This window comes from Crinia signifera, chromosome 4 (genome assembly GCF_055691185.1).
Source record: "Crinia signifera chromosome 4, ASM5569118v1, whole genome shotgun sequence".
Lineage (NCBI taxonomy): Eukaryota > Metazoa > Chordata > Amphibia > Anura > Myobatrachidae > Crinia > Crinia signifera.
Window position 1 is genome coordinate 45,955,356 of NC_139220.1, and position 23,192 is coordinate 45,978,547.

Below are 23,192 nucleotides of genomic sequence, written 5' to 3' on the forward strand. Positions count from 1 at the left end.
GCTTTATACATCTCCCCCAGTGGCAGAGTTGACTGATGTTTTCCAGTTCATGGAAACGGCCAGGACTTGTTGACTGAAGGGATGGCAGCAGGGCGTTCTCACCGGAGCACAAATCAGAGGGGGTGTGCAGGCAGAATTGTGGGCAATGCTGAGTTGTCCCGAAGTGTAAGTACGCCAGGTCCCAGACTGATCACCTGCACCTGTTTTAAGGTTGAGGCCAGAGCGCACCAATATTGATGTCAACTCTGAGACCAAGCGTACAGACATGGGCTGGGCAGATCGCTCGCACAGATGCGTACGCCAATGTGTATGCTTCAGTATAAGCATTTAGCCTCACGCACGCAATGCAAGAGCAATTACAGCCACATTGCCTTCATTTGTGATCAAGCCGGAAGTATTTATCAGTTACTTCCAATACTGCACTTATTGCACATGTGTGATAATGCCGCCCTTATGCAGGGTACCATATCTGCTTCAGATATTGGGAAGTGATGGCACGGTGAATGACAAGAGGTGGTGTTGCCCATAGTAACCAATGTCATCTGTGACATTACAATCCAGAAACTGAAAGCTAATGTTTACTTGTTATGAGCGATACCATCTTTTTCTTGTCTCCCATGGATGCTTCTGCGGTATAAGGCAGATAGACCGGAGAACGCTGCATAGCCTTCCTTTGAAAAGGCCATTAGCCGGCAAGTCCCGCACTTATTGGACAGACAGTTTTACATAAGATAACTGATTGAGGGACGTCGCTGCGTTTCCACCTGCTCATGTTGTGAAGGAGTCTTTGGAGACAAACACCTCAGGGGCTCAGTTTAGCTGCTGATCCCCTTCCTTGGCTAGAAGCTGAGCTTTGGCTCATTAGTGTCTCTCCCTGGGGCTGGGAGCTCAGCACCGTGGTTATGCCGTGTGATCCATCATTGTAAAGTCATCTGTCCCAGGCAGCTGTGCATAGGCCAGCCGATCGAAGGAACAGCTCTTACAAGTCTATTATTGCAGGCGGGACAGTAATTGAGCAGCAGGGATAGAAGGGAGCAGCTCGGGGAATAGGACAGAAATCGGAACTTGATAGTATCACAGGGAAAAATCATTCATCTCAAAGCATCGGGCTTGTTCTCGTGAAATCAGTTTTATTGGGTTTCTTAGGAATCTTTAGCATAGAGTGTTGAACATGTATCTCCCTTTGGGGATATATAAATCCTTCTAAAGAAGACAAGAGCTGTTTCCCATAGCAACCAGATGTTACTGTAGCTATCATTTATCTAGTACATGCTATAAAATGATAACTAGAAAGCCATGACATGATTTTCTGTCTCGCATTGTTGTGGCCCCACCTCCCACATTTCTTGGCTTGGGGGATATAATAACTATTGTGATGTCAGGACCCCTGTAGTTGCCCGTAGGACCTCCCCCAATGGGCGTCCCACAAAAAGTTAGTATGCCCCATTGCAGAGTTCCCAAAATTAGATTTCTTAGAGCAAAAAATCGGCATCCTTTGCATCTTCCTGACATTTTGGAAAGGCGAAAACGCCTTGTTAAAGCACGATGTAGTCTGGATACCGGTGGTCAGGATCCCAAAGTTCACGTTCTCAACAGTGGAATCCTGGTGGTTACAATGCCAACATATCCCAAAGTATTATGGTTATGGTTAGTTGCTGGGCACTAAAGGGAAGGTTAGGGTTAAGGCGGCTATCCACCAGTACAATATGGCCACTTTTTACCCGGTTCCGACGCATTGCTACGACGGGTCGCATTAAAAGTGACACATCGCATGTTATTTTCCTGCGTTTGTGATGTGAGGCGTGTTGCCGTGCACCTCTCATCGCAGTTGTAGATCAGACGGGCTGCCGTGGATATTTGTCGCAGCCTGTAGCCCTAAAAGGACAGAATACAGGGGGTTAATCTGGTTCACTCGCAAAGGCACAATCACACTCTAATGGACAAAACTATACGCACTGCAGGTGGGGCAGATGTAATGTGCAGAGGCAGATGTAATGTGCAGAGAGAGTTAGATTTGGGTGGGTTCTTTTGTTTCTGTGCAGGGTAAATACTGGCTGCTTTATTTTTACTCTGCAATATAGATATCAGTTTGAAGTGCAAACCCCACCCAAATCTAATTCTCTCTGGACATGTTACATCTTCCCCCTGCAATGCACATGGTTTTGTCCATTAGGGAGTGATTGTGCCTTTGCGAGTGAACCAGAATAACCCCCACAATGTAGCATATTCATTCCTACATCCTGGTAGCTGCCAGGTGAGTTGGCGGGGTATTGCATGCGATACCTCGTCCTAGTGAATGGGGACCTTTAGGCAGCGGGAGGGCGGGTTAGAGCTAGAATACTCACAGGGATTCTTTAGCATGCTGACGATCTAACCACGACTGCCAGCATTTTATATCCAACCTGTTAAAACAAAGAGTCTTTGCTATTGTATAAGACTTTCTTCTATCCAAAGTTCCTAATACCTAATTGTAGAATTTATCAACTAATAAGATCCTAATATACTTCATCATTTATTATAACTGTGCTATAGTCATTCTGGCAGCACAAATATCTACTTTACATTTATTTTCATTGCCTTTTTTGCAACAGAAGAAGTGTTACAGGTGCTCATCGTCACACATTCTACTCATTCACTCTGCATAGAATAAAATGCAATAGGTACATGTTTTAACTACTGAAAACAAGGGCATACATGGGCACAGAACCCTGTATTGTACATGTATCTTCTGAATTAAAACAGTTTTGAGATGGTGTTTAGTGCGTTAGTTCCGGTTGTCATTGGAAAGATTGAACAATTTATTGCATTTAAGGTTAAGAAATGTCCTGTGCTTCTTAGTTTATATTGCTTACTTTATATTGCCCTTTCACATTTCCTCATTAACTTAGTGCATCATTTACACTTCACCTAATTTCATCTGGAATATCATATGTTAGGAAAAATAATTTCCTCCATTTTTTTGGAGTCCATTGATGATATGGATGGATGATGTGTCAGCCTGTTTACCCATATAAATATACCAATATCCCCCCTGCAAGAAAGAGGAATCATTGTTAATCTCAGATACTGTTAGACACATTGTACTAGGAGTGTATCTAAGAAGTGATTATAGTATAATTTATAAATATGACCCTACTACTAGTCTAAGGCCTATTATTTAGCATCTGCTGGTCTAACTGTTATGCCTGAAGGTGCTGTTAAATGTCCCTTGTGAGCATATGTGCCTCACCTGTAAAACATTTCCCAGGTTGCCCTTTGGATATAACTACCCCAGATTGGTGTCTACATTTCCTCTATGCTAAATGCAGGTCTGTCTATGTGTACAGCAATTGCTCTTGGAGTAGTGACTGTCTGTACTCATCATCTATATATTGTAGAGCAGAAAACAGAGGACACGGGGCCTAGACATGTCATTCAGAAGCGGAAATGTTTGGTATACACAAACAGTCGAATCCTATACACTTTTGATTTTTTTTGTCATCATTATTAACAGCATCATATGCAATTTTCACAGTCCATCCTCCTAATATACAGTAATCAGACACAGCTAAAGCTTAGAGTACTCAGCAGGGTGTAAATAGGTGAGATCAGGAAAGCTGCTTTGCATTCACAAAACGCAGTGTTTCCCAAGGAATAACCTCACGATCTGATTGAGCACCTCCCTCTTAAGCACTGCACCCTGGGGAGGTAATTTTATGGCTAGACTTGCACAATATCTATGATTACAGTTTTACGATCTGACATTGCGATACCATGGTTATACAACACCTTCTGCTGGGGCTGCACATTCTAATGGCAAATCTATACCTGCACCAAGAGCACCGTCGCTCCAGCACTTTATTTATCATACAGGAAATCCCCCTCCTGAGTTCATATGATCCTATGGATTGGGTGTCTACCTCCACCTTCATCCTATGCACTTATTGATTCAGCACACAAGTCCCGGCTACAGCTAAGCTACCAGAATTCACAACCACACGTCCATTTAACTGTGTGATTCAGAGTTTCATAATGCCCCTTCTAGTTGTGATGCAAAACAGCTGTGTTTATTGTATTCTGTGAGCTGATGGAAAGAAGGTTGGAAAGAAAGCATTGTATTTATTACTGCTGCCTGCTGGGCGGGGGCGAGAGCATATGTTATAAGATCCGTCATTTTTATCCGTTCTCACGTTCCTGAAAAGCAGTGTAAATAAAATGCAGCCATTAACCATCTCAGCTTTGGACCAAACAAGCGGCCTTTCCCGGCGTAGTGTTATTCGCCGGTAATGTATTCAATGTGTTTTTCGAGATCTCAGAGTGGCATTAAATAAACAGTAATGGTTCTTGTGTCCCTCCTAGCACCGTACCGAGTAAATGGGTTGGTAGGGAAATCACCTCTGGTAATTGTAAGGTCAGCAAACACAATTCCATCCTTCATCCTTTCACAGAACGCAAAACACAATAAATATTACAACTCACTTTTAAACATGCCTCAGCTCGGAAATTGCCCCAGCAGCAATGCCCTTTCAATCCACTAACATAATGTCATAAAATATGCATTTCAAGGTAAACATGCAATGACATTATAGCCAGGCTCTCGGCTCTTGCAGTAAATGAGAGGTTAACTCTAGAGTGCCAATCCCATTATTGAGAGAATTTAGCACCTTGGACAGCTCTGTAAAAATCTTTATTGCTTTTCTGACCCACTCGGCATGTTTTGCCTGTGTGTTCCTCGCCTCTCTCCTCTGATTGAAAGGCAATATATTAGATCCTGAACACAAACACGCCTCAGGCCCCTTCCCTAACTGGGAGTGCGGTGACACGGGGAGACTGTAATTTTCTGGTCACTGTACTCCAGGGCTAAAAAAAAAACAGGCGTTGCTGGTTCACTTTACAAAACTACTGAATGTTCCCGGCCACCTTCTTCAGTTTTAACTCTCTCCATAAATCTTTTTTTTTTAATTTATGATCTTCATCTACCTAGTGTTAAAAATTGGTAATTAAGATTTGGTGGAATGGCAATTTGAGTATGGCCTATTCCAGGGACTCCCAACAATGCAAGCGTCTTCCCCACAACTAGTGCTGTGTGGAGGCTTCTTTCACACAAGTAGAGAGTTGCAGCTTGGCTTTTTTAAATGAATATGAGGTTACCCCCTGTTACTAACATAATGGTAGGGAAGAGTGGTTGGGGGTGAATACACCAGACATGAGGGGAATCCTAACATGGAGGGGTTTTAGCGATGACTTGTACCAGTGATGTCACTAGTACCGAGAGAATTGATTGGCTTTATGCTGGGTTACAAAATAGCAGCCTCCAACATGCACAGGGAATGGTTGCTATAAACGTGAAATACATAAACCACGCACATGCAAGGTAAACAAAATAAATGCGGGCAGAAAAATCAGGAATAGGGAGGGCCCTGCTGGTTACACCATCAATACTAGCAGGGTCTTACTTCCTTTTAAAGTGCACTAATGCCTACAGAGGTATACAGTAGCTATATCACTTTTATTAACGGCATTATGACCACTTTGTGTACCTGGTGGATAACATGCTCAATCGTACACGTTCTCCGATCATTGTCTGTGCTTTCTCTATATATAGGTGTAAAAAAAGCAGCATCCCTCTTTATAAAACAGATTTTTATTTTTCTATTTTGTCAATCTTTAAATGCCAGAAATGTTGACTTGGTTAATAAACCAAAGTTTCCGTGATCTTATTTACAGACATCATTGTTGGCATGTCTCTTCCTTTCTCCCCCGGGCTGGATAAATACAGTGATAATAATGTAGAAATGTAGATCAAAAACATACAGCCTAAAAGCCGCAATTCCCATTACATTACTCTAATGTTTTCATTATGTGTTGCTAATTAAAAAATAATCCAAAAAAAGCTACCGCTTATTACTGATTTATACGGCTTATTTTCTCAGCCCACTTTGATTTACTTTGATGTCCTGTGAAAAGTTAAGTGAATAGATTCCTTACTCCAGCATCAGACAATACACGGTGCTGCCATGCAGGTGTTTTGGACTTGATGGGAGCAAAGTAACGGCCGCAGCCTGTTCCTGGGTATTTTTGGCCGACTGATCAATAGTTTGTTTGTCGATAAGGAAAAGCAATCAGCATAGAGATAGAAGTGGGCTAAAGGTGTATCATACTTGCGTACATTTGAAAAATTATTCAGGGAGATTGTGAGAGTAACACTTATAAGCACAGAGGGGTACTGCTACATCTGACCACAAATGACCAAAAGAAATCATTTAAACTGCATGTAGCCATAGGGATCATTGGGGCAGATGTATTAAGCCTGGTGAAGTGATAATGTGGTGATAAAGTGGAAGGTGATAAGGCAACAGCCAATCAGCTGTGTTTGGAAAACTACTGTTAGGAGTTGATTGGCCGGTGCATTATCACCTTCTACTTTATCACCTCTTTATCACATCTTTATCACTTCACCCTGCTTACTACATCTGCCTCATTGTGCCTTATAACTAATGCAAGGATATGGTCGCACTTGAATTTATGTAGTGCTGTATTCTTTTTTTTTCTCAAGAATGTAACAGCTCAATAATTTGGGTAAGGTGCAATCAGGGAGATTTCTAGACTGTTCAGGGAGTCAGGGAGATCTCTTTTATTTTAGGGAGTCTCCTTAAGCATTGGGGAGAGCTGGCAAGTATGAGTTAAAAACAACAACAACAACAAAAAACCCTGGGCCCCAATGTACGTGCGCCTCTCCCATCTCTCCCAGCCTGGTTGCCCTAGCACGCTAGGCAATTCATCTTCATACGGTGCAGAATTTTAAATTGAAGAAATGCTAATATGTATCTAAAAGCGTGTCATCTGAGAGTTTGAAAGAGGTTTATGGTGACAGCAAAATGAATGCAATTAGATCTCAATTTTCTGATGAGAAACTGCTGGGGAATGAATAATACCAATTTGATTTTTTTGGGTAGGGGCCATCAGTGACTTTTTTTTTTTCCAGTCTTGTTAAACTTTTTTTAGAACTTTAATATCAGATGACTTTTCCATTCAGAACTTGCAGTTGCTTAATGTTTTCGCTTTTATGCTTACCCCCTGACATAGGGAGGGAGTTGGACAAACAGAACCTTCTTTGGGAGAAGGGACAAGAGCTCCCAAATCAGATTCTAGCAATAGGAGTATCTCTAGCTGTCGTTAAAGTACCTGCTGGGGCTTGTAGTTCAACAGATTTTGTATCATTTGTTGAAAAAAATAATATGACCACAAAACATTCTGTACAGATTCTAAACCCTGTGCCGGGCCAGTGGAATATACTTCTGTGAACAACTGGTGCTCCACATTGCTACATTACATTGGGGGAGATTTACTGTACTAAGCCTTGGAAAGTGTTAACTTGGAGAGAGATAAAATACCAGCCATCAGCGACGGACTGGGCTGCATTATCGGCCCTGGCATTTGTGCACGCACGCGACCTTTGTCGCGGGAGTGCACACACCCGGCACGCGCATGTATGTGCACACATGCACCGTGCATGCTCGCTCTGCCTCTCCCAGCATACAGGAGAGAGGGGAATAGAGGTGAGCGATGTCCTCGTCTCTCCTGGACCTCAGCGGTGCACAGAGAGAGCCACCAAACCTGCCGCGAGTCCAGCGGCTCTCTCTGTGCGCCGTTCAGAAGGCGGAGCCTTCACCTTACAAGAAGAAATCATCCCACCTGGCCCTGCCAGCCATTCAGCTCCTAAGAGAATGACAGGAACCAATTGATTGTACATTTTGCCCCATAGCATGAAACTAAATTTTGTGCGTTTTGCCCCCGCAAAGTAGCGTGTTGTGGTCTGTATATATGATGATGCGCACCACATACAGTATATATATTAAGATAGATTAAAATAGACTGCATACTGTAAATGATTAATAATTAACTCATACATCATTCCTATTGATTTGATACACAATAATATTTGTATTTCGGCCCCTTGTCTTTCTGTAGGAGGTGATCCTGAAAAGAGCCGCAGACCTGGTGGAAGCTTTGTATGGAATGCCCCACAACAATCAGGTAAATAGTAGAAACAAATCATTTGTGAAGGTGCAAAATACCTGCATTTGGCTGACATTGTATTCTATAAGATGCCCATGTATATGTATATGAGTGTGAATGTATTAAACCACAAGACTGCTTATAATAAAGATCTGAACTACACACAGGGAGATTTGAGCAAGAGATGTGTTGGTACTTATGTAATATCTGGGCGCCCGATTTTTTGATTGTATGCCTTAACTTAAGGCATACAATCAGATGCGATGGACCCGATTTTTTCGGAAAAATCGGGTCCATCGCAACGCATGCAACCAAATCGCATGCGATGCGATCGACCCGATTTTTACATTAGATCCAATGTTAAATGGTCCCTGAGACCCGATTTTGCATTGGGTCCAATGTTAAATGCCCCCAGATCCCATTTTTTATTGTATACCCACCCTGTTCATACACCCACTATCCAAGTGGGCATGGAGTTTATTTTATATACATTAACTTAACATGTATTCCGCATCCCCTCGTGGGGCTCGCTACGCTCACCACGCTTCGTGCTCATGCCCTCTTAGATAGTGGGGGTATGAACAGGGTGGGTATACAATAAAAAATGGGGTCTGGGGGGCATTTAACATTGGACCAATGTAAAATCGGGTCTCAGGGACCATTTAACATTGAATCCAATGTAAAAATCGCGTCGATCGCATCACATGCGATTTGGTTGCATGCGATGCGATCGACCCGATTTCTCTGACCCGATCAAAAAATCGGGCACCCAGATAATACATAAAGACCGATGTGTTCTTAGTAATTTAGTGTGGGAGATTTCCCACAGTCTAGATCTCCCATACACACAGAGATTTGCGTAGTGCGATTTGGTATGGAAGATTTGTGTTAAGCTAAAAAAAATTACATATAAATAATGGGTGGGTGTGGAAGTGAGGGTGATGTAGATCGATCAGATCGTTTCTTAAAACACAGGTGATTTGCAGTCACTTACTAGGCGATCTGACTAGATGTATACTACATGTATGAATGATCTGGACCGCCTATAGCGACGCGCGGAGCCGCGCTTCACCATCGCTATGGGGCATACATACTGAGCGATTTGTGCTTAATTTTGAAGCGATCTAGCCAGATTGTTTTGAAAGTAAGCAGAAATCTCCCCTTGTGTCTAGCCCATAAGTATAATTGACAAACCATGTACATGCCACTTTTTATTGGCTAATTTACGCCCTTACAGATGGAGCGCAGCTCTTTTAGCCGGGGACCATCGCCACCCGCTGCCAGCCGTTGCCATGGCGCTCGCGCTTAAGACATGCCTCGCGTGCAATGGAACTCCCCGCCACCATCGCCTGTTCCCACTGTCGCCCCCAACCCCGCCCCCCTAACCCTGCCCGTCTCCCTGAAGCAGAGACGGGCAGGGTCCAGCCGCCGAGAGCCTGGGACGCGTGTGTGCGTGTTAGACATACGCGCGTCCCAGTCTGATGGAGTCCCTCTCCGACGGCGATCGCCAGCGGGGACGTTCTGGCGAGTGCCGGGCCAGCATGAGAGGGGCTCCATCTGTATTTTGCTTTTTTTAAAAGGGACAATAGCAATATGCTATTTCTGTGTGTATTATGCGGGTTACAACTGGTAATACTCCTGTTTTGTCAGCAATAACAAATACCATATTTCTTTATTTCTACACTCAGTCAGTTTTTTAAATAAAAATAAAAGTCTATATAAAAGATCAATATACATTTTCCTAATCTCCACAATGCATATATATATATAACATGTACCAATCTTCTACACACAATGGGGGCAGCTATTTTGTCACCTACCGAAGTCTCATGTCTTGGTGACATAATTATTTCCTATGGAATGGAAAGCCTGATCTTACATAAATATTTCTGCTTACAAAATGGCTGCTTTCACAGCGTGTGGAAAACATTTATGCTTTACAGCATATTGATGTGTGTTAACAATTCATTTTACTCACTCTCTTCCCGTGGTGCCTTGTTTAACAGGAAATTATACTGAAGAGGGCTGCTGATATCGCAGAGGCTCTGTACAGCGTTCCAAGGAACCACAGCCAACTTTCCAGTCTGGCCAACTCCTCCGTACATCCCAGCATGATGGGCGTCAACTCCTTCAGTGGCCAACTGGCAGTAAATGTGTCCGAGCCGTCTCAAGTAGCCAACCAGGGTAAGATGGACTAAGAGCAAATTGAATTTCATAACACAGAACATACAAATTGATTGAAATTCATTATTTTCCATTTGACAAGATCACAACAGTTCTTGTAATGTAATGAGTCATGGTAGCCTGTGGACTTTATAGGGAAAATATGTGTAAAAGTCCAATAAGGTTGGCAGTAGTGGTATTCGGTGCCCTGTGTATTTGTTGATTGTGACATTACAAAGATCTGTCTTTTAATTAGTACCGATTAAAACTGTGAAATCTGATTGGTTATTGTGATCTTAGCACAGCGTTGTGTGATCTGGGGTCCTGAGGTCATTGAAACCCATCAATATTTTATTTTACATCAGCTGTGAAAGCAACATCGACTATTCTTATTTTGTTAATACTACATTCATTTGAATATTCCTGAAAGGTATTGGAAGTTCTTATAGAATAAATACACTTAATGAAATCTTCTGTTCTAACCTCTGAATTTCCGCTCTCATTCCTCAGGTTTCTCTCGCAATACAAGCAGCGTTTCCCCCCACAGCTATGCGCCCAGTACCACCCCCCAGCAGACCAACTACAGTTCTGTCACCACCAGCATGAATGGCTATGGAAATACAGCCATGTCCAATCTTGCCGGATCACCCAGCTTCCTCAATGGCTCCGCCGCCAACTCACCCTACGCCAGTAAGTGCTTGTTCCTTACTTTAGAAGAAAAGGTGCCAAACGGTGAACTCTAGTAAAGGATCACCGGATCTGCATATTGACTCTTCTCATCGTCTTGTCTTGTAGTTGTTCCATCTAGTCCCACAATGGCTTCATCCACCAGCCTTCCATCCAGCTGTAGCAGTTCCTCTGGCATCTTCTCCTTCTCTCCAGCCAACATGGTGTCAGCCGTCAAACAAAAGAGCGCCTTTGCCCCAGTGGTCAGACCACAGGCGTCTCCACCTCCCAACTGCACCAGTTCCAATGGCACCAGCCTACAAGGTGAGAGTAGATCCCTACACAGATGCTTTCACCAGGCATGTATTTCCACCATAGAGGAAAACTGGAGACTTCATATGGGATGTCTCTGAAAATTCACACCATAATATTTGTTACCCATTACACTGTATCCATTGGAAACACACAGTGGAGGCAGCCATATTGTGGGCTAAACCATTATTATGGAAATGCAGCCTATCATACAATACAGTATTCCAGATGGATCGGGCTAGTCAGGGAGACATAACCACGCCCCCAGAAGGTGTGGCCATGCTCTCTTGTGCAGGGTACAGCTTCAGCAGAGGACACCAATATTCACAATTCTGTTTCCTGGCCCTTATTATGAATGCTAATAGGTACAGTTTGTTAGGCTGCATTTTCATGTCCATAATATAATGGCAAATTGTCACTCTCCAATGAGGTTAACCTTTACTATCCATCCATAATACTTTTATTTTGTTTTACAATGTAAAAATTGGAGAATCCCATAAAAAATCTATGAAAATATACTTATATACATTCCTGCTCTGGTTTTGGGGCTATTAATATTATTAATAATAATTATAATATTACTATTAATATTTTTTTAACATGAAACCAATATAAATAAAATATTAACATTGTTATTTTAGTCATACTATCAATCGCTACTGTTGGTTACAGTTGATTAGTAAACACTAAGGTTCCCATGTTCAAGCTCTTCAATATAGATTTGTGAACCCAGAACGGATGCTATAGGCAAAATGATAAACTTGTATTGTCTGCAGTGATATCAAAGTGGATACCATAGTGGAATCGTAGGATCAAACAGACATATATGGTTAAATATTATTTTCACTGTGGCTGTTTACTAACAATGTGTAACTTCTTAGTAATTGCAGCCAATGAGACATTAGCTTTCATTGTCTAACTTGCTAGATAGATCAAAGCTGTTTGATGATTAGTTGCTTGGGGGTACTCCGAAGTATTTACAAATTGTACCATGTGACAACAGAAGTGACAGGTCATATGTTGTTAATGCACTGAAACCAGGCTAGCCATGACACCAAACAGCCAATCAGCAGCAGCCTAGGAGCAGAGAGAGACATGCAGTGTGCGTTTCAGAGGGTACGTCAGAATGCCATTTTCCCAGGTGACTAATTTGCCCTTTTGTCTTCCCTTATCAGACCAGTCTTTTGTGGACACTGGCAAGTTCCTCAGTTCAGGCTCTCTGCAGGGCTTGGCCTTCTCCTGAAGTATGTGACCAATTCTTCCCATTTTCTGCCTCTGTCGTGTTTCTGTGTTCTGTCCGTGTCTGTTGATTAGAGATAAGACGCATTGTTACATACACTTTGTTCGGACATGGTCGTTTAGTTCCACATTGCTTATTATAAACTGTTTGCACAGAGCATTATGCTGTGGGACCAACATCAATGCCCTTGTCTACAACACAAATGTTCATTGAGAAAATATTTACTGTATCTGAGTGCAGCAATCTTCTGTACAAAGTACAAATAAAGCCACTACTGAATATTAATGTATAACAAAAGCTGTATGTTACTGAGCTGAGTAATAAACCTGAAATACCTGCAGTGTTTAGTCTTAGCTATATACAGGCCCTCCATCAGGAATTTTGGGCCTGGGACTCATTTCCAGTCCGGGCCCTGGTCCCTGTGCCCCCCCTCTCACTTGACTTACCTTAACCCGGCTCCTGCTCCCCATCTCCTCTTCCACTGAGCTACAGTCTGGAGATCCCGGAGCACAGGCTTTTTCAACTCAGGGTGCCAGCGGACAATTAAAACGGCTGGTGAGCTCTGACTGGCTGCTGGTACATGAGCTCTGATTGGCTCAAAAGCCGGTGCAGCATTTTAATTGGCCGCCGGCATCCTGGGTTGGATAAGCCTGCGCTCCAGGACCTACTTGCTTTGTTCAGCGCAGCGGAGGCAGTCGGGGGGTTGCGGTGTGCAAAATGAGCTGCCAGGGCCCGGGACCAGCTGTACCCACAGCACCCCCCTATTGGCAGCCCTGGCTATATATGTTCACCATGCTCTCTGCCACTCCTCTGCAGCAGGATGCTAGTGCAACAGTGACGTAGTGGGGTGGCATCACTTTAGTTCATAGTGGTACAGAAGATTGTCAGAGTGACACCGAACAGCGTGTTTTCATTTAAAAGTTCATATCAGATAAAGACAGTTTGGGCATTTAGTTGTCCATTTGAGGTGAATTCATCCGCTCCTCTTTTTTTGCTAACCTGTTTTTGACATTGCTGTCCATAAAGCTTGTCAGCAACCTGGGGTTTGTGTAATGACTCCTTAGACGTTCTCTGGAATTTGTCCATACAGAGACTCTGTGGCAACAGTGGTCCTTTTGTCATGATATGTATTGTTACATTACACTTTTCTCACATATAACCAGTTCCACAATTCTACTGCATTCGATGTCTTTTGTCAAAGTGGTTGTATTCTGTCCGTGTTCAGTTCTTATAGTAGTCATTTGTGCTGGTGATATTTGAAAGAGGGGTGTATTCAGAGCCAAATATGGAAGCATCTAATTGGTTGTGAGCCAGAGAAGGTGGAATTTGATTTGAGTACTCATAACCAATCAGATGTCTTCTTATATATCATTTTACTCCCTACGCCACCCAACACATTTGTCATTCTCACTGAAAAGTAAATACCAGTATTTATATGAGGACAAAACCACAACCCTCTTGGAATCTTAGTATACGTAGACCTTAGTGCATAGGGGAGAAGTGTTCTAGGACAGAGTTCTTGTCAGAAACCCTTACCCAAAATAGTGTGTTAATAGTTGCTAATGGTTAAAAATAACCCTGCTCCTGGCTCTATTTCTGGTGATGGAATATGAGATGTGGTGCAAAATGCACAGAGAACAGTAGCAATGTATGCACCTGTAACTGCTGCCCAGCATCACAAGGGTACAGAGGACAACTCTGCTTGTGCATACTAGTGCAATCTGCTCTTGCCCAGTACAACAGGATATGACGAGTCACTACTCTGGGCAAATTCTGGGATTGCAACTCAACTCCACAAGTCCTTGACATTTCAACTTTTTTGTTAATGTCGACCTTTTGGTGTTAACCTGTTGACTATTGACTTAGATACTGTCTGTGCGCCACCCGGATACGGATTTTTAGGTTTCAGTGGAAGTCAAGTGTGTTCAAACTGAAATCTCCCCTTGCATGGCAACATGGTTTGTTCCAGACACAAAGGGGCAGATTTATAAGGCCTGGTGAAGTGGAATGTGATAACGCAGCAGCCAATCAGCTCCTAACTTCCATTTTTAACCCAGGGTGAGGTGTACTTAGCCTTGAAAAGTGATAAAATGGAGAGTGATAACCACCCACCAATCAGCTCCTTTTTTTAAAACCCAGTCTTTGGCATGACCGTTAGGAGCTGATTGGCTGGTGGTTTATAACTCTCCATTTTATTACTGTTCAAGCTTAGTACATCTGGTCCTCAGTCTGTAACTTGACAGTTGGGAGCTAATTGGTTGGGGCATTATCACTGGCCACTTTATCACTTTACCGGGCTTGGTAAATTTACCCCAAAGATACTTGATTTTTTTTGTGCTTTACATATCAGACCAATAGTGCCAAATGTAATGCGGACTTCAGTGATAATATAAAATAACTACATCCCAGAAAAGGTCACTTGTTTGTACCTTAACTACACCACCGCGCCATTGAGTGTACACATCAGACAATATGTTGTTCCGATGTAGCAAATCGTACTGATATCGGCCTTATGGGTACCCAGCCTTAGTATTACAGGCTGAAGGGAAAATTAATCTGTTAAATAGTTTGTTCAGTATAGTCATCATTCAGAAGATAATATTGGGATTTATGTTAAAGAACATATCACTGTATTTATTATAAAATGTAATTGTCATTGTTTATGTGTTTATTTAATAATGGTTTTAAAATCCATGTCAGTGTTTTGGATAGTTCTGTTCCACTTAAAGTATCTGTAAAAATAGTGCATTTAAGAATCACCCATAATTAATACATTTAGTAAAAGTATATGCGTTTAAGCTACTCCCCTACATAAAAGAGGAAACGTGGCATTGTAGTGGTCAGAAATGTTGATGAATGAGATCTGTCTACTCAGGACTCAGTATACTGGGTCACTTCTTCTTACTTCGGGGGTTGTTTCAGTCCTATTGCCCAATATCGCCTGTTGCTTTTATGTTGTTTAGATCAATCTTGCCACATTCAGCTTCTTCGTGTCCATCTGCAACCATGATTCTCTTATCTGTTGTCATCCCACCACCTCTTCTCTGTACTGAATATCGCTAATCGCTCTAATACAATGCATCTTGTGATGTGTAAAGAATTGCAAACGTTAGATTTAGACTGCTGTTGAGGTAGAGGGGGAATAAAAACCCTAAACTTCAGGCTGTGAGTCCTGGTGGCTGGAGCATCACATGTTTCCTCTGGAGCTGTGGGTTACACCACTTACAGTAGATGTGGCGTTACATACTGTAGTCTCAGCATGGTATAGCTTTATATGTTGGACTTTTTTTATTGTGTTACATTAGTATTAATACGCCTCTTTTCATGTCTCTCCAGCTATCTCCGGCATGATTGTACCTCCCATGTGAAAAAACAACAACAAGGATCTCACCTGGGAGTTCATCGCTAGAGAAATGACACTCTACAGTTTGGGAAGAACTTCTCTCTGACACTCTCTCTGACCGAGAGCAACTTTTAACTCAGGCCTCTGTATAGAGGAAACATAAAACTGCAGAATTAGACAATAGCAGAACATACACAAAAATAAAGACTTGGAGATCATAAGAAATGTCTGTCGCCCAGGTCGCTGTCATGGATCTCTGCATTGCTAAGTAGTGGGGGTAGGGTGGGGGGTGGGGGTTTGGGAGTCATGACACAATGGCTGAAAAAGACCCTTGAACTTTTAATCACCATTATTGTGTGCTCAAAATACCTTACCAATGTCCATGGATAAGATATGCACCAAGAGCTTCCAGATATCCTTGTGGTTGATCTTCTGAATGGAATCTTCTACAATCATATGGCTGGATCGCACCATAGGGGGGCAAGGGATCTTTATAAGAAGACCGTTTTAGGGCTGTGAAGAATAGTCCACTTTTTGCTATGTGTTTTGTAATTTTGAAATGTTGATGCTGGTGATTGAGAGAGATCTGTTTTTAGGTCTAGAGCTGGGCATCTTCAGCCTGAAGCCATTGTAACTTGTAAACAATGACAATGAGCAGAGGGTGGGCAACGTAGCGTGGTTCATTTTTTGACTCTCTTGCCATAGTGTGAACCATTTTTTCCATCATGTCCTCTTCATTTTGCAATTCATTACCCAAAACTTGTTCTTTGGTTAGCCATCCACTTCGTCATTTACTGGGACCCATTTTATACACGGCCTCCTGGGAGAAGTTCAGCTAATAAGTAGTGATAGTACCTGGTGGTGTGCTAGCAAGAAGATTTGCTCCTCAAACTTTCCATCCTCATGTTCCTACCTAATCTCATTATTCTAGAATGAGCAGCCTCTGAAGTCTACATCGGGCACTCACACCATAGAGAAGACCTCTCCTACCACATATCATGGGAGCCTCGCCAGGTGCCTACATAGCCATGTACTTAGTTATCATTGGGATTATCCAGCTGTTTTAACTATTAAGATTTGTTACCACCTCCTACCTATTCCATTTCAATTGAAGTGCAATTCACTAAAGTACATTAGCCTATAGTTTTTGTTTTCGTCTTGTTTCGTTATAATGACCAACACAGTCACAGCTACTGAGCTTTGATGAAGAAAGCACAAATTGAAGAATCAAAGAGTTGGGCTGTAGATTAGCAATGAACAACCTCTCTGCCGAATGATACAAACCATGTAGCGCGAGGAGAATCAGTGGATGTTTATTTCTCATGTCCCCTTCGTTTATTTCGCTGTTGTGCTCTGTGTCGAGTTATGAATAATGTATGCTAATTTGTGATTCATTTTGTTTAGCTTTTTTTACAATTTTATTTTTGTTTGCCAAAATTGAGTCCTAATTATACGGGAAAAGTTGTCTTTCTGAGTTTTGATTCTGCCAAAACAAAACGAACGTTAAAGAAAACAAAAGTTGTGATTATGCCTCAGACCTCATATAAGAAAGGGACATGATTTTTTTTTTTTTTGAAGACGATATCTTGTTTTTATTATATTGTTTTTAAGGGGAATTTGTAAAATATCCATATAAATAATGTATTTATCTCTGGAATTTGTACAGCCCTGTACCCAATTTATTTTATTGTGTATGTTACAATGTGAAAAAGTGCCGACTGTTATTTTTTTTTTATTGTTTATTAAGTTGAATGATAAAAAGTTTTTTTCTTTTATTTTCCTTTGTCCATTTTCTCACTTTTATGTTAAAACAAATTTTAATTTCCATATTGACACCTGAATTGAATTGGAATTTTTCCTCATATTTTATGACGTCATAGATTTTGTTTTTATGCTGATGAAAGAATGTACGATTGTTACATTAGCGCTATAGCTGGCAGGGTGCATTCAGTTTTACGTAAAGCACATGTTCAACTTTACTAATAAGCAAACATAAAAAAATATTCCCTCACACCGTGTAGAGGTGGCAGAAAAATCTGCAAGGTAGGGGTAACGCAATTAGTAATTGTGTGAACAGCCCGTGGCCAAGTGTTACTACTGCACATCACCCATACAGTCTACTAGTTTCTGCCCATGTTAAAATATTATAATTCCAAGACATATATACAACCACCCCACCCCCACTCTCCGCATCAGTAAAACACTGATGGTCTATATACTCAAAATAACATAATAAACAGACATTTATTTAAACTACTCATCTCATACACACACACACACACACACATACAAAGATTTGTCTTTAGAATTCAGTCTGCCTCATAAGTATTAATAATTGCAAAAGCCATAGGACAGCACAACTTACATGTACCTCAATTTGCACCTGGGCAGGTACATTTCCTGGTGGTGAATGGGATATGGCTTTTCAGACTAACGTAGATGCATTGCAAACTCAGATGCTTTATCACATCCATCGGAGGCAGGTGAAAATTTTGATGGTGTCTCCGATGATAGCATCTAAAGAGGCACCAAGTGAGTGTCCCAGTAATTGCACAGACAGACACAAGTTTGTACAGCAGGGGAAGAGCTGATACTAGTTTTAGCATAAAGCTACAGGTGCGACTAAAGCAATAGATGCAGCAATAGTAGCAGCATTTTGTGTTATACAGAATCAGCCTCGTAACGAGCAGCATCCAGTTACACTGGCACGGTGCCTTGCCCAATGTGCTTTGCAAGACGTTTTGCCACCGTACCTCAGAAATGAGGCCTTATGTGCACTAACATGAATATTTACTATGTTTTGTGTATATTTTGTCCATTTCTGAAATTAAATAGTTAATAGCATACCAATTTTATACTGATTTATAAATGATGCTATATAATTATTCGATATACTTTGCTTTGGAAAGTCTTTTATATCTATTTCTTTCATGGAGATTGTCACATCAATTTTCCTTACTGGAACCGACTTCAGCCTACGCAAAATGGCCGTCACTTTTGTAGGTGAGGGCAACCATGCACAGCAATAAGCTTCATCTATCACCAACAGCTGCACTGAAAGTTGCTGGAGAGCCACCCTCTTTATGGGTTTGAAAGCTGGTTTTCACAAATGGCTGATAAACATAGGGTCACAAAGGCACAATTAAACTAGCTCTGTTCCATATTACAGTGTTGCACAAGTACAATATAGATTACATTGTTCTGAGAATTAGCTTGACCTACCAGGATATACAGTATCATAAAGGCCTTCATACACTATGCGACTTCTCCTAGGGGAAGAGTCACATGCGATACCCCTTGAGCCACCCGGGAGCTTCCAGGTCTGCAGGAACACATATGATATCAAAATGTGGTCCTTTTGCACACTATATATATCGTATATGATCCCATTCCCTATTGCCAGGGGCTGTGCGAGCCGGAGGTCGTACATGTAGCAGGTCTGAACTCTGACTCCAATGCACATGGGACCACGTATCGGATGTCAAAAGCATGTGATTTTTCCACTCGATTTCTTGTCACGATCCATCGGAATCGAGTGAATACTGGCCAAAATCGCACTAGTGTATGGCCAGCTTTTGAGGTTGAACCATAATGTGCAACTTTCTCCCTCAGTTCCCATATGTATTGCCACAGGGCATTCACTTTGGTGCTAAACTTACGCTATAGGACAGGATTAGAAAGCGGTTTGTGCTAAGACTGAATGCACCTAACGGCTGGTCTTTGAATTCATTTACTCTGATTGGCTGGATATTTGTTTTTCTTTTTGAATTCATTTACTCTGATTGGATGAATGTTTGTTTTTCTTTTCATTTGCTCATATGCATGTTCATAGAATGTGGGACGGGGGGTTTTATACAAAGGTGAACATACTTTCTTTCTGAAGTTCTGCTAAATCAATTTACCTGCGTCCACGTGAATAGAAACCAGCAGTTTGAATGCCTTAAATACAAATCATAGCCATTCAACCCTCTGCCCATCACCGAGAACAAAAACAAAATGGAAAAGCACAAAAGAAACATGTTTTCATATATTAAAACAATTTAACCATAACCATTTTTATTTTTGACACTGAAAATGTTGAGTGGGAGCAAATGCCTTAGGCAATGCTAAATGGACCATTTTAATGAAATACCTGATGGCAGGGATCCGTTTTACTGGTGAGAAACACAAATAAAACATTATCTACATATTGTACCATGAACACTACGGCTTTCCCCTAACTAGTCCTCTTACTTAGTAACATGGAAAGCCATATTTTGGTGAGCATTGAAGGGTAACACTCATTGAACTAACTTATGGATGCTGACAATTTGACATACTGGTATTAATTTATAAAATCAAGAAGTTTAAAATTCTAACTTACCTTTCCCTCCTCCAACCTTGGCATAGCAAATCAGCTCTGTAGGGTGAAATTAGTCACAGTCTCTGGTAGACCACAGTATTGTAAGGTCCTTACACCCCAAGTCCAACCCATATCTTAGTGTATACAAATGTTGATACTGTAGTTAGAGATCTCTCCTAAAGAAAACTATTAGTCTTAAATTATCAGAATGTTTTTATTAAATTCAATAGAAAATAATCCTATTAAAAACCAGATGTTTCATTCTGGGGATTTCTGAAAATAAATTAGATGGACAGATGTAGACACATAGCATATTTGATGTGTCAGTGGATGTTTTATTGAGGTTTTAAATGTGTAAGGGGCGTTTTAGAGTCACTTGTACCTCTATATAATTCTTGATGATTGATTCATAGACTTTGGCTATGGACGCCCAGTAATGACCAGAAAGATCAGTGGGATGATGGACATGAGGGGCTGCCTATGATGGGAGAGGGTAGAGGGTGTCAAACTGGTGGCGTAAGGGGTAGAGGATGGCATGTTGGAGTGGGTGTGTTAGGGGGTAGAAAATGGCAGGCTGGTCATGTGAGCGTGTAAGGGGGCAACTTTTTTGGAAAAAGGCAACATCTTCGGTCTGTAAAAGAGAATGCATACCTGGTCTGAATGCTCTAGTGTCTGTTCTACATGATTAGATTACACTTGTACTTTCCTCCTAAATTATAAGTTTTGTCCACTTATGACAACCCCCTTATCTCCCAGAACTGGTGTGGGTATGGTGCGGTTTCATTATCTAAGATCTTGGCCAAGGGAGGTTCATAGTGGCTTTGTTGATGGGATGACCCACATCGAAATGTTTCTTGAATATCAGAATATCAACAGGAGAGAGGGAGGGATGTTTCCCTGCTATTAAATTCTTTTGAAGGGGGCACAAAGTCACTACTCATTGAGGAAGTGGTAAGGATCTGAGTGGATGGTCTGTTGTCTTGGGAACTTCCCAAAATGTGTGATTCTCCCAGTAGGCAAGTATGCTTAATACTATCAACTGCAGCCCAAAAAAAAGACTTTAGTCCTTCAAATTCAGATGGCAAAAACAGAGGACAAAATATAGGTACAATGTTAGACTTGTGATATGAGAGCACACTCCCAGAATCCCATTTCCTCCTTCTCGATAGTCAGTTTTGCTTAGTAACTAATCCCATCACCCAGCAACAGCTAGCATGGGTTTCTGGGAGTTCACATGGGTGCTTGCCCTAAAGCTACACTGAAATACACCTACAAAGAATGTAAATAAGCTCAGGATAAAAGTACTTTTTGTGTACGGGGCGATCACCATAAAAGCATGCAACCCTCTTTGTACCATTTGGGCCTAAAAATAATCCAGGTTATTACAGGTCTACTTCTACAGAACTGCTTAAAAAAAAGAATTATGGGCCTTGCTCTCATAATGTTACATGGCTGTTTGAGTTTTGGGTTGTCTTTCATCATGTACATATTAAAAAACAAAATGTCTGCATTTTATCCAACGTATGAATCTCACCTTTTAAATAGGAGCACTGTACAGTTCTAAGGGGGACGATAGAGATTCTTCATTTTTTTTTTTTTTTGCTAAAAAAAAATTCAAGCTGTAATAATTTTTGGACTTTCACAATGTTTAATTAAAGTTACTTCCTGTCTGTGTATCTCGCCTTTCACTCTTTTCTATAATAAAGAGTTCTTACTCAAGCTCTGTCTCTGCCAGCCGCCATGTTGGAATTTAACCGGTCTATCGAAAGAGGGGACAATCGAATGAAATGGTATTTCTTCCTGCTATGTTCCTGTGCAAAGTTAAATCCAGAAACAGGCAATTTATATCCATTATACATGTGTCTTTAAAGCCAAATAATACAATGGTTGGCCTAGATATTGTAGCTGTTATAGATGTTGCATACCTGCAACTGTTCATTATGTGTTACTTTCTTTGTTAATTCTGTGCTTTTTGTAAAGCTCTATATATTATTAAGGAATTTTCATTTTAGTTTCCTTTATATTTTATTATTATTATTATTATTATTATTATTAGTTAGTTATTAGTTAATGCAGTCTTTAATAATACAGTACAGAAACAATGAAGTACCCAAAAGCATTTCACTAAATTCAGAGAAGATGGAGGTACTAAAGGGGTATTAAGGGAATGCTTGAACAAACAGGAAAGTCTTGAGTCTGTTTTTGAAGGATCTAGAACTATGGGGGTTATTTTGGTTCACTCTTTCTGACAAATTCCTTCTTAGATGGAAAACAACATGTGCACTGCAGGGGGCGGATGTAAAATATGCAGAGAGAATTAGATTTGAGTGAGTTATTTTGTTTCTGTGCAGGGAAAATACTGACTGCTTAATTTTTACACTGCAACATAGATCTCACTTTGAAGTAAAACCCCACCAAAATCTAACTCTCTTTGCACAAGTAACATCTGCCCCACCTGCAGTGCACATGGTTTTGTCTATCTAAGAAGGAATTTTTCAGAAAGAGTGAACCAAAATAACCCCCTATGTGTGAAAATGAGTTCCAAAGAATCAGAGCCGCATCACTAACAGCTGGACCCCCAGAAGAAGTATTCTAGGTACTGGTTATCACTCTTGTCTACTTTTCTCTATGTAACAGAGATCAGCTGAACGGTGTCATATTTAAATCATTCATGCAGCGCAGTTTAGAAGATGTAGAGGCCTCACAGAAGGAAGTCGGAAAGATGAAACAATGGCCCTTATTCAGATCTGATCGCAGTACAAAGTTGTTATCAAAATGGGCAAAACCATGTGCACTGCTAGTGGGGCAGATGTAACCAGGGCCGTCTTTTCGTATGGGCTTAATGGGCACTTGCCCTGGGGTCCCAGGTGTATAAGGGCCCTATGCTGATAGCTGAGGATCCCCTTTTTCCAGGGATACCAGAATTTTGAAAATCGGCCCTGGGGAACTGGAGATATCCAACTTCAAAGCAGCAGTCCACATCCGACCTGTTAATTGCAATTCCCAGTCATATTTCTCAGGTTCTCTCTGACTTAGGGCGGGATTCTCTATCACAGAAATGCGGTAAAAACCCCGTTATCGGGGTTTTTACCGCATTTCTGTATTCTCTAACCTCCCTCCGCAGTGTC

General features: G+C 41.4%; 1 protein-coding gene across 4 annotated transcripts in view; it reads left to right on the forward strand.

Moving 5' to 3' along the window:
* The window catches only part of EBF1 (EBF transcription factor 1), a 310,040-nt gene extending 288,302 nt beyond the window's left edge, over positions 1-21,738 (forward strand). For 2 of the 4 annotated variants that reach the window (XM_083181698.1, XM_083181699.1), the window contains exons 12-17: positions 7,951-8,016; positions 10,005-10,182; positions 10,672-10,851; positions 10,957-11,151; positions 12,315-12,383; positions 15,716-21,738. In XM_083181698.1, coding sequence (XP_083037824.1) covers positions 7,951-8,016; positions 10,005-10,182; positions 10,672-10,851; positions 10,957-11,151; positions 12,315-12,382 — 687 coding nt within the window. In that variant the 3' untranslated portion in view covers position 12,383; positions 15,716-21,738. The remainder of the gene's footprint in view (positions 1-7,950; positions 8,017-10,004; positions 10,183-10,671; positions 10,852-10,956; positions 11,152-12,314; positions 12,384-15,715) is intronic. The other 2 variants (XM_083181700.1, XM_083181701.1) reach the window with 1 other exon arrangement.
* The last annotated feature ends 1,454 nt before the right edge of the window (positions 21,739-23,192 follow it).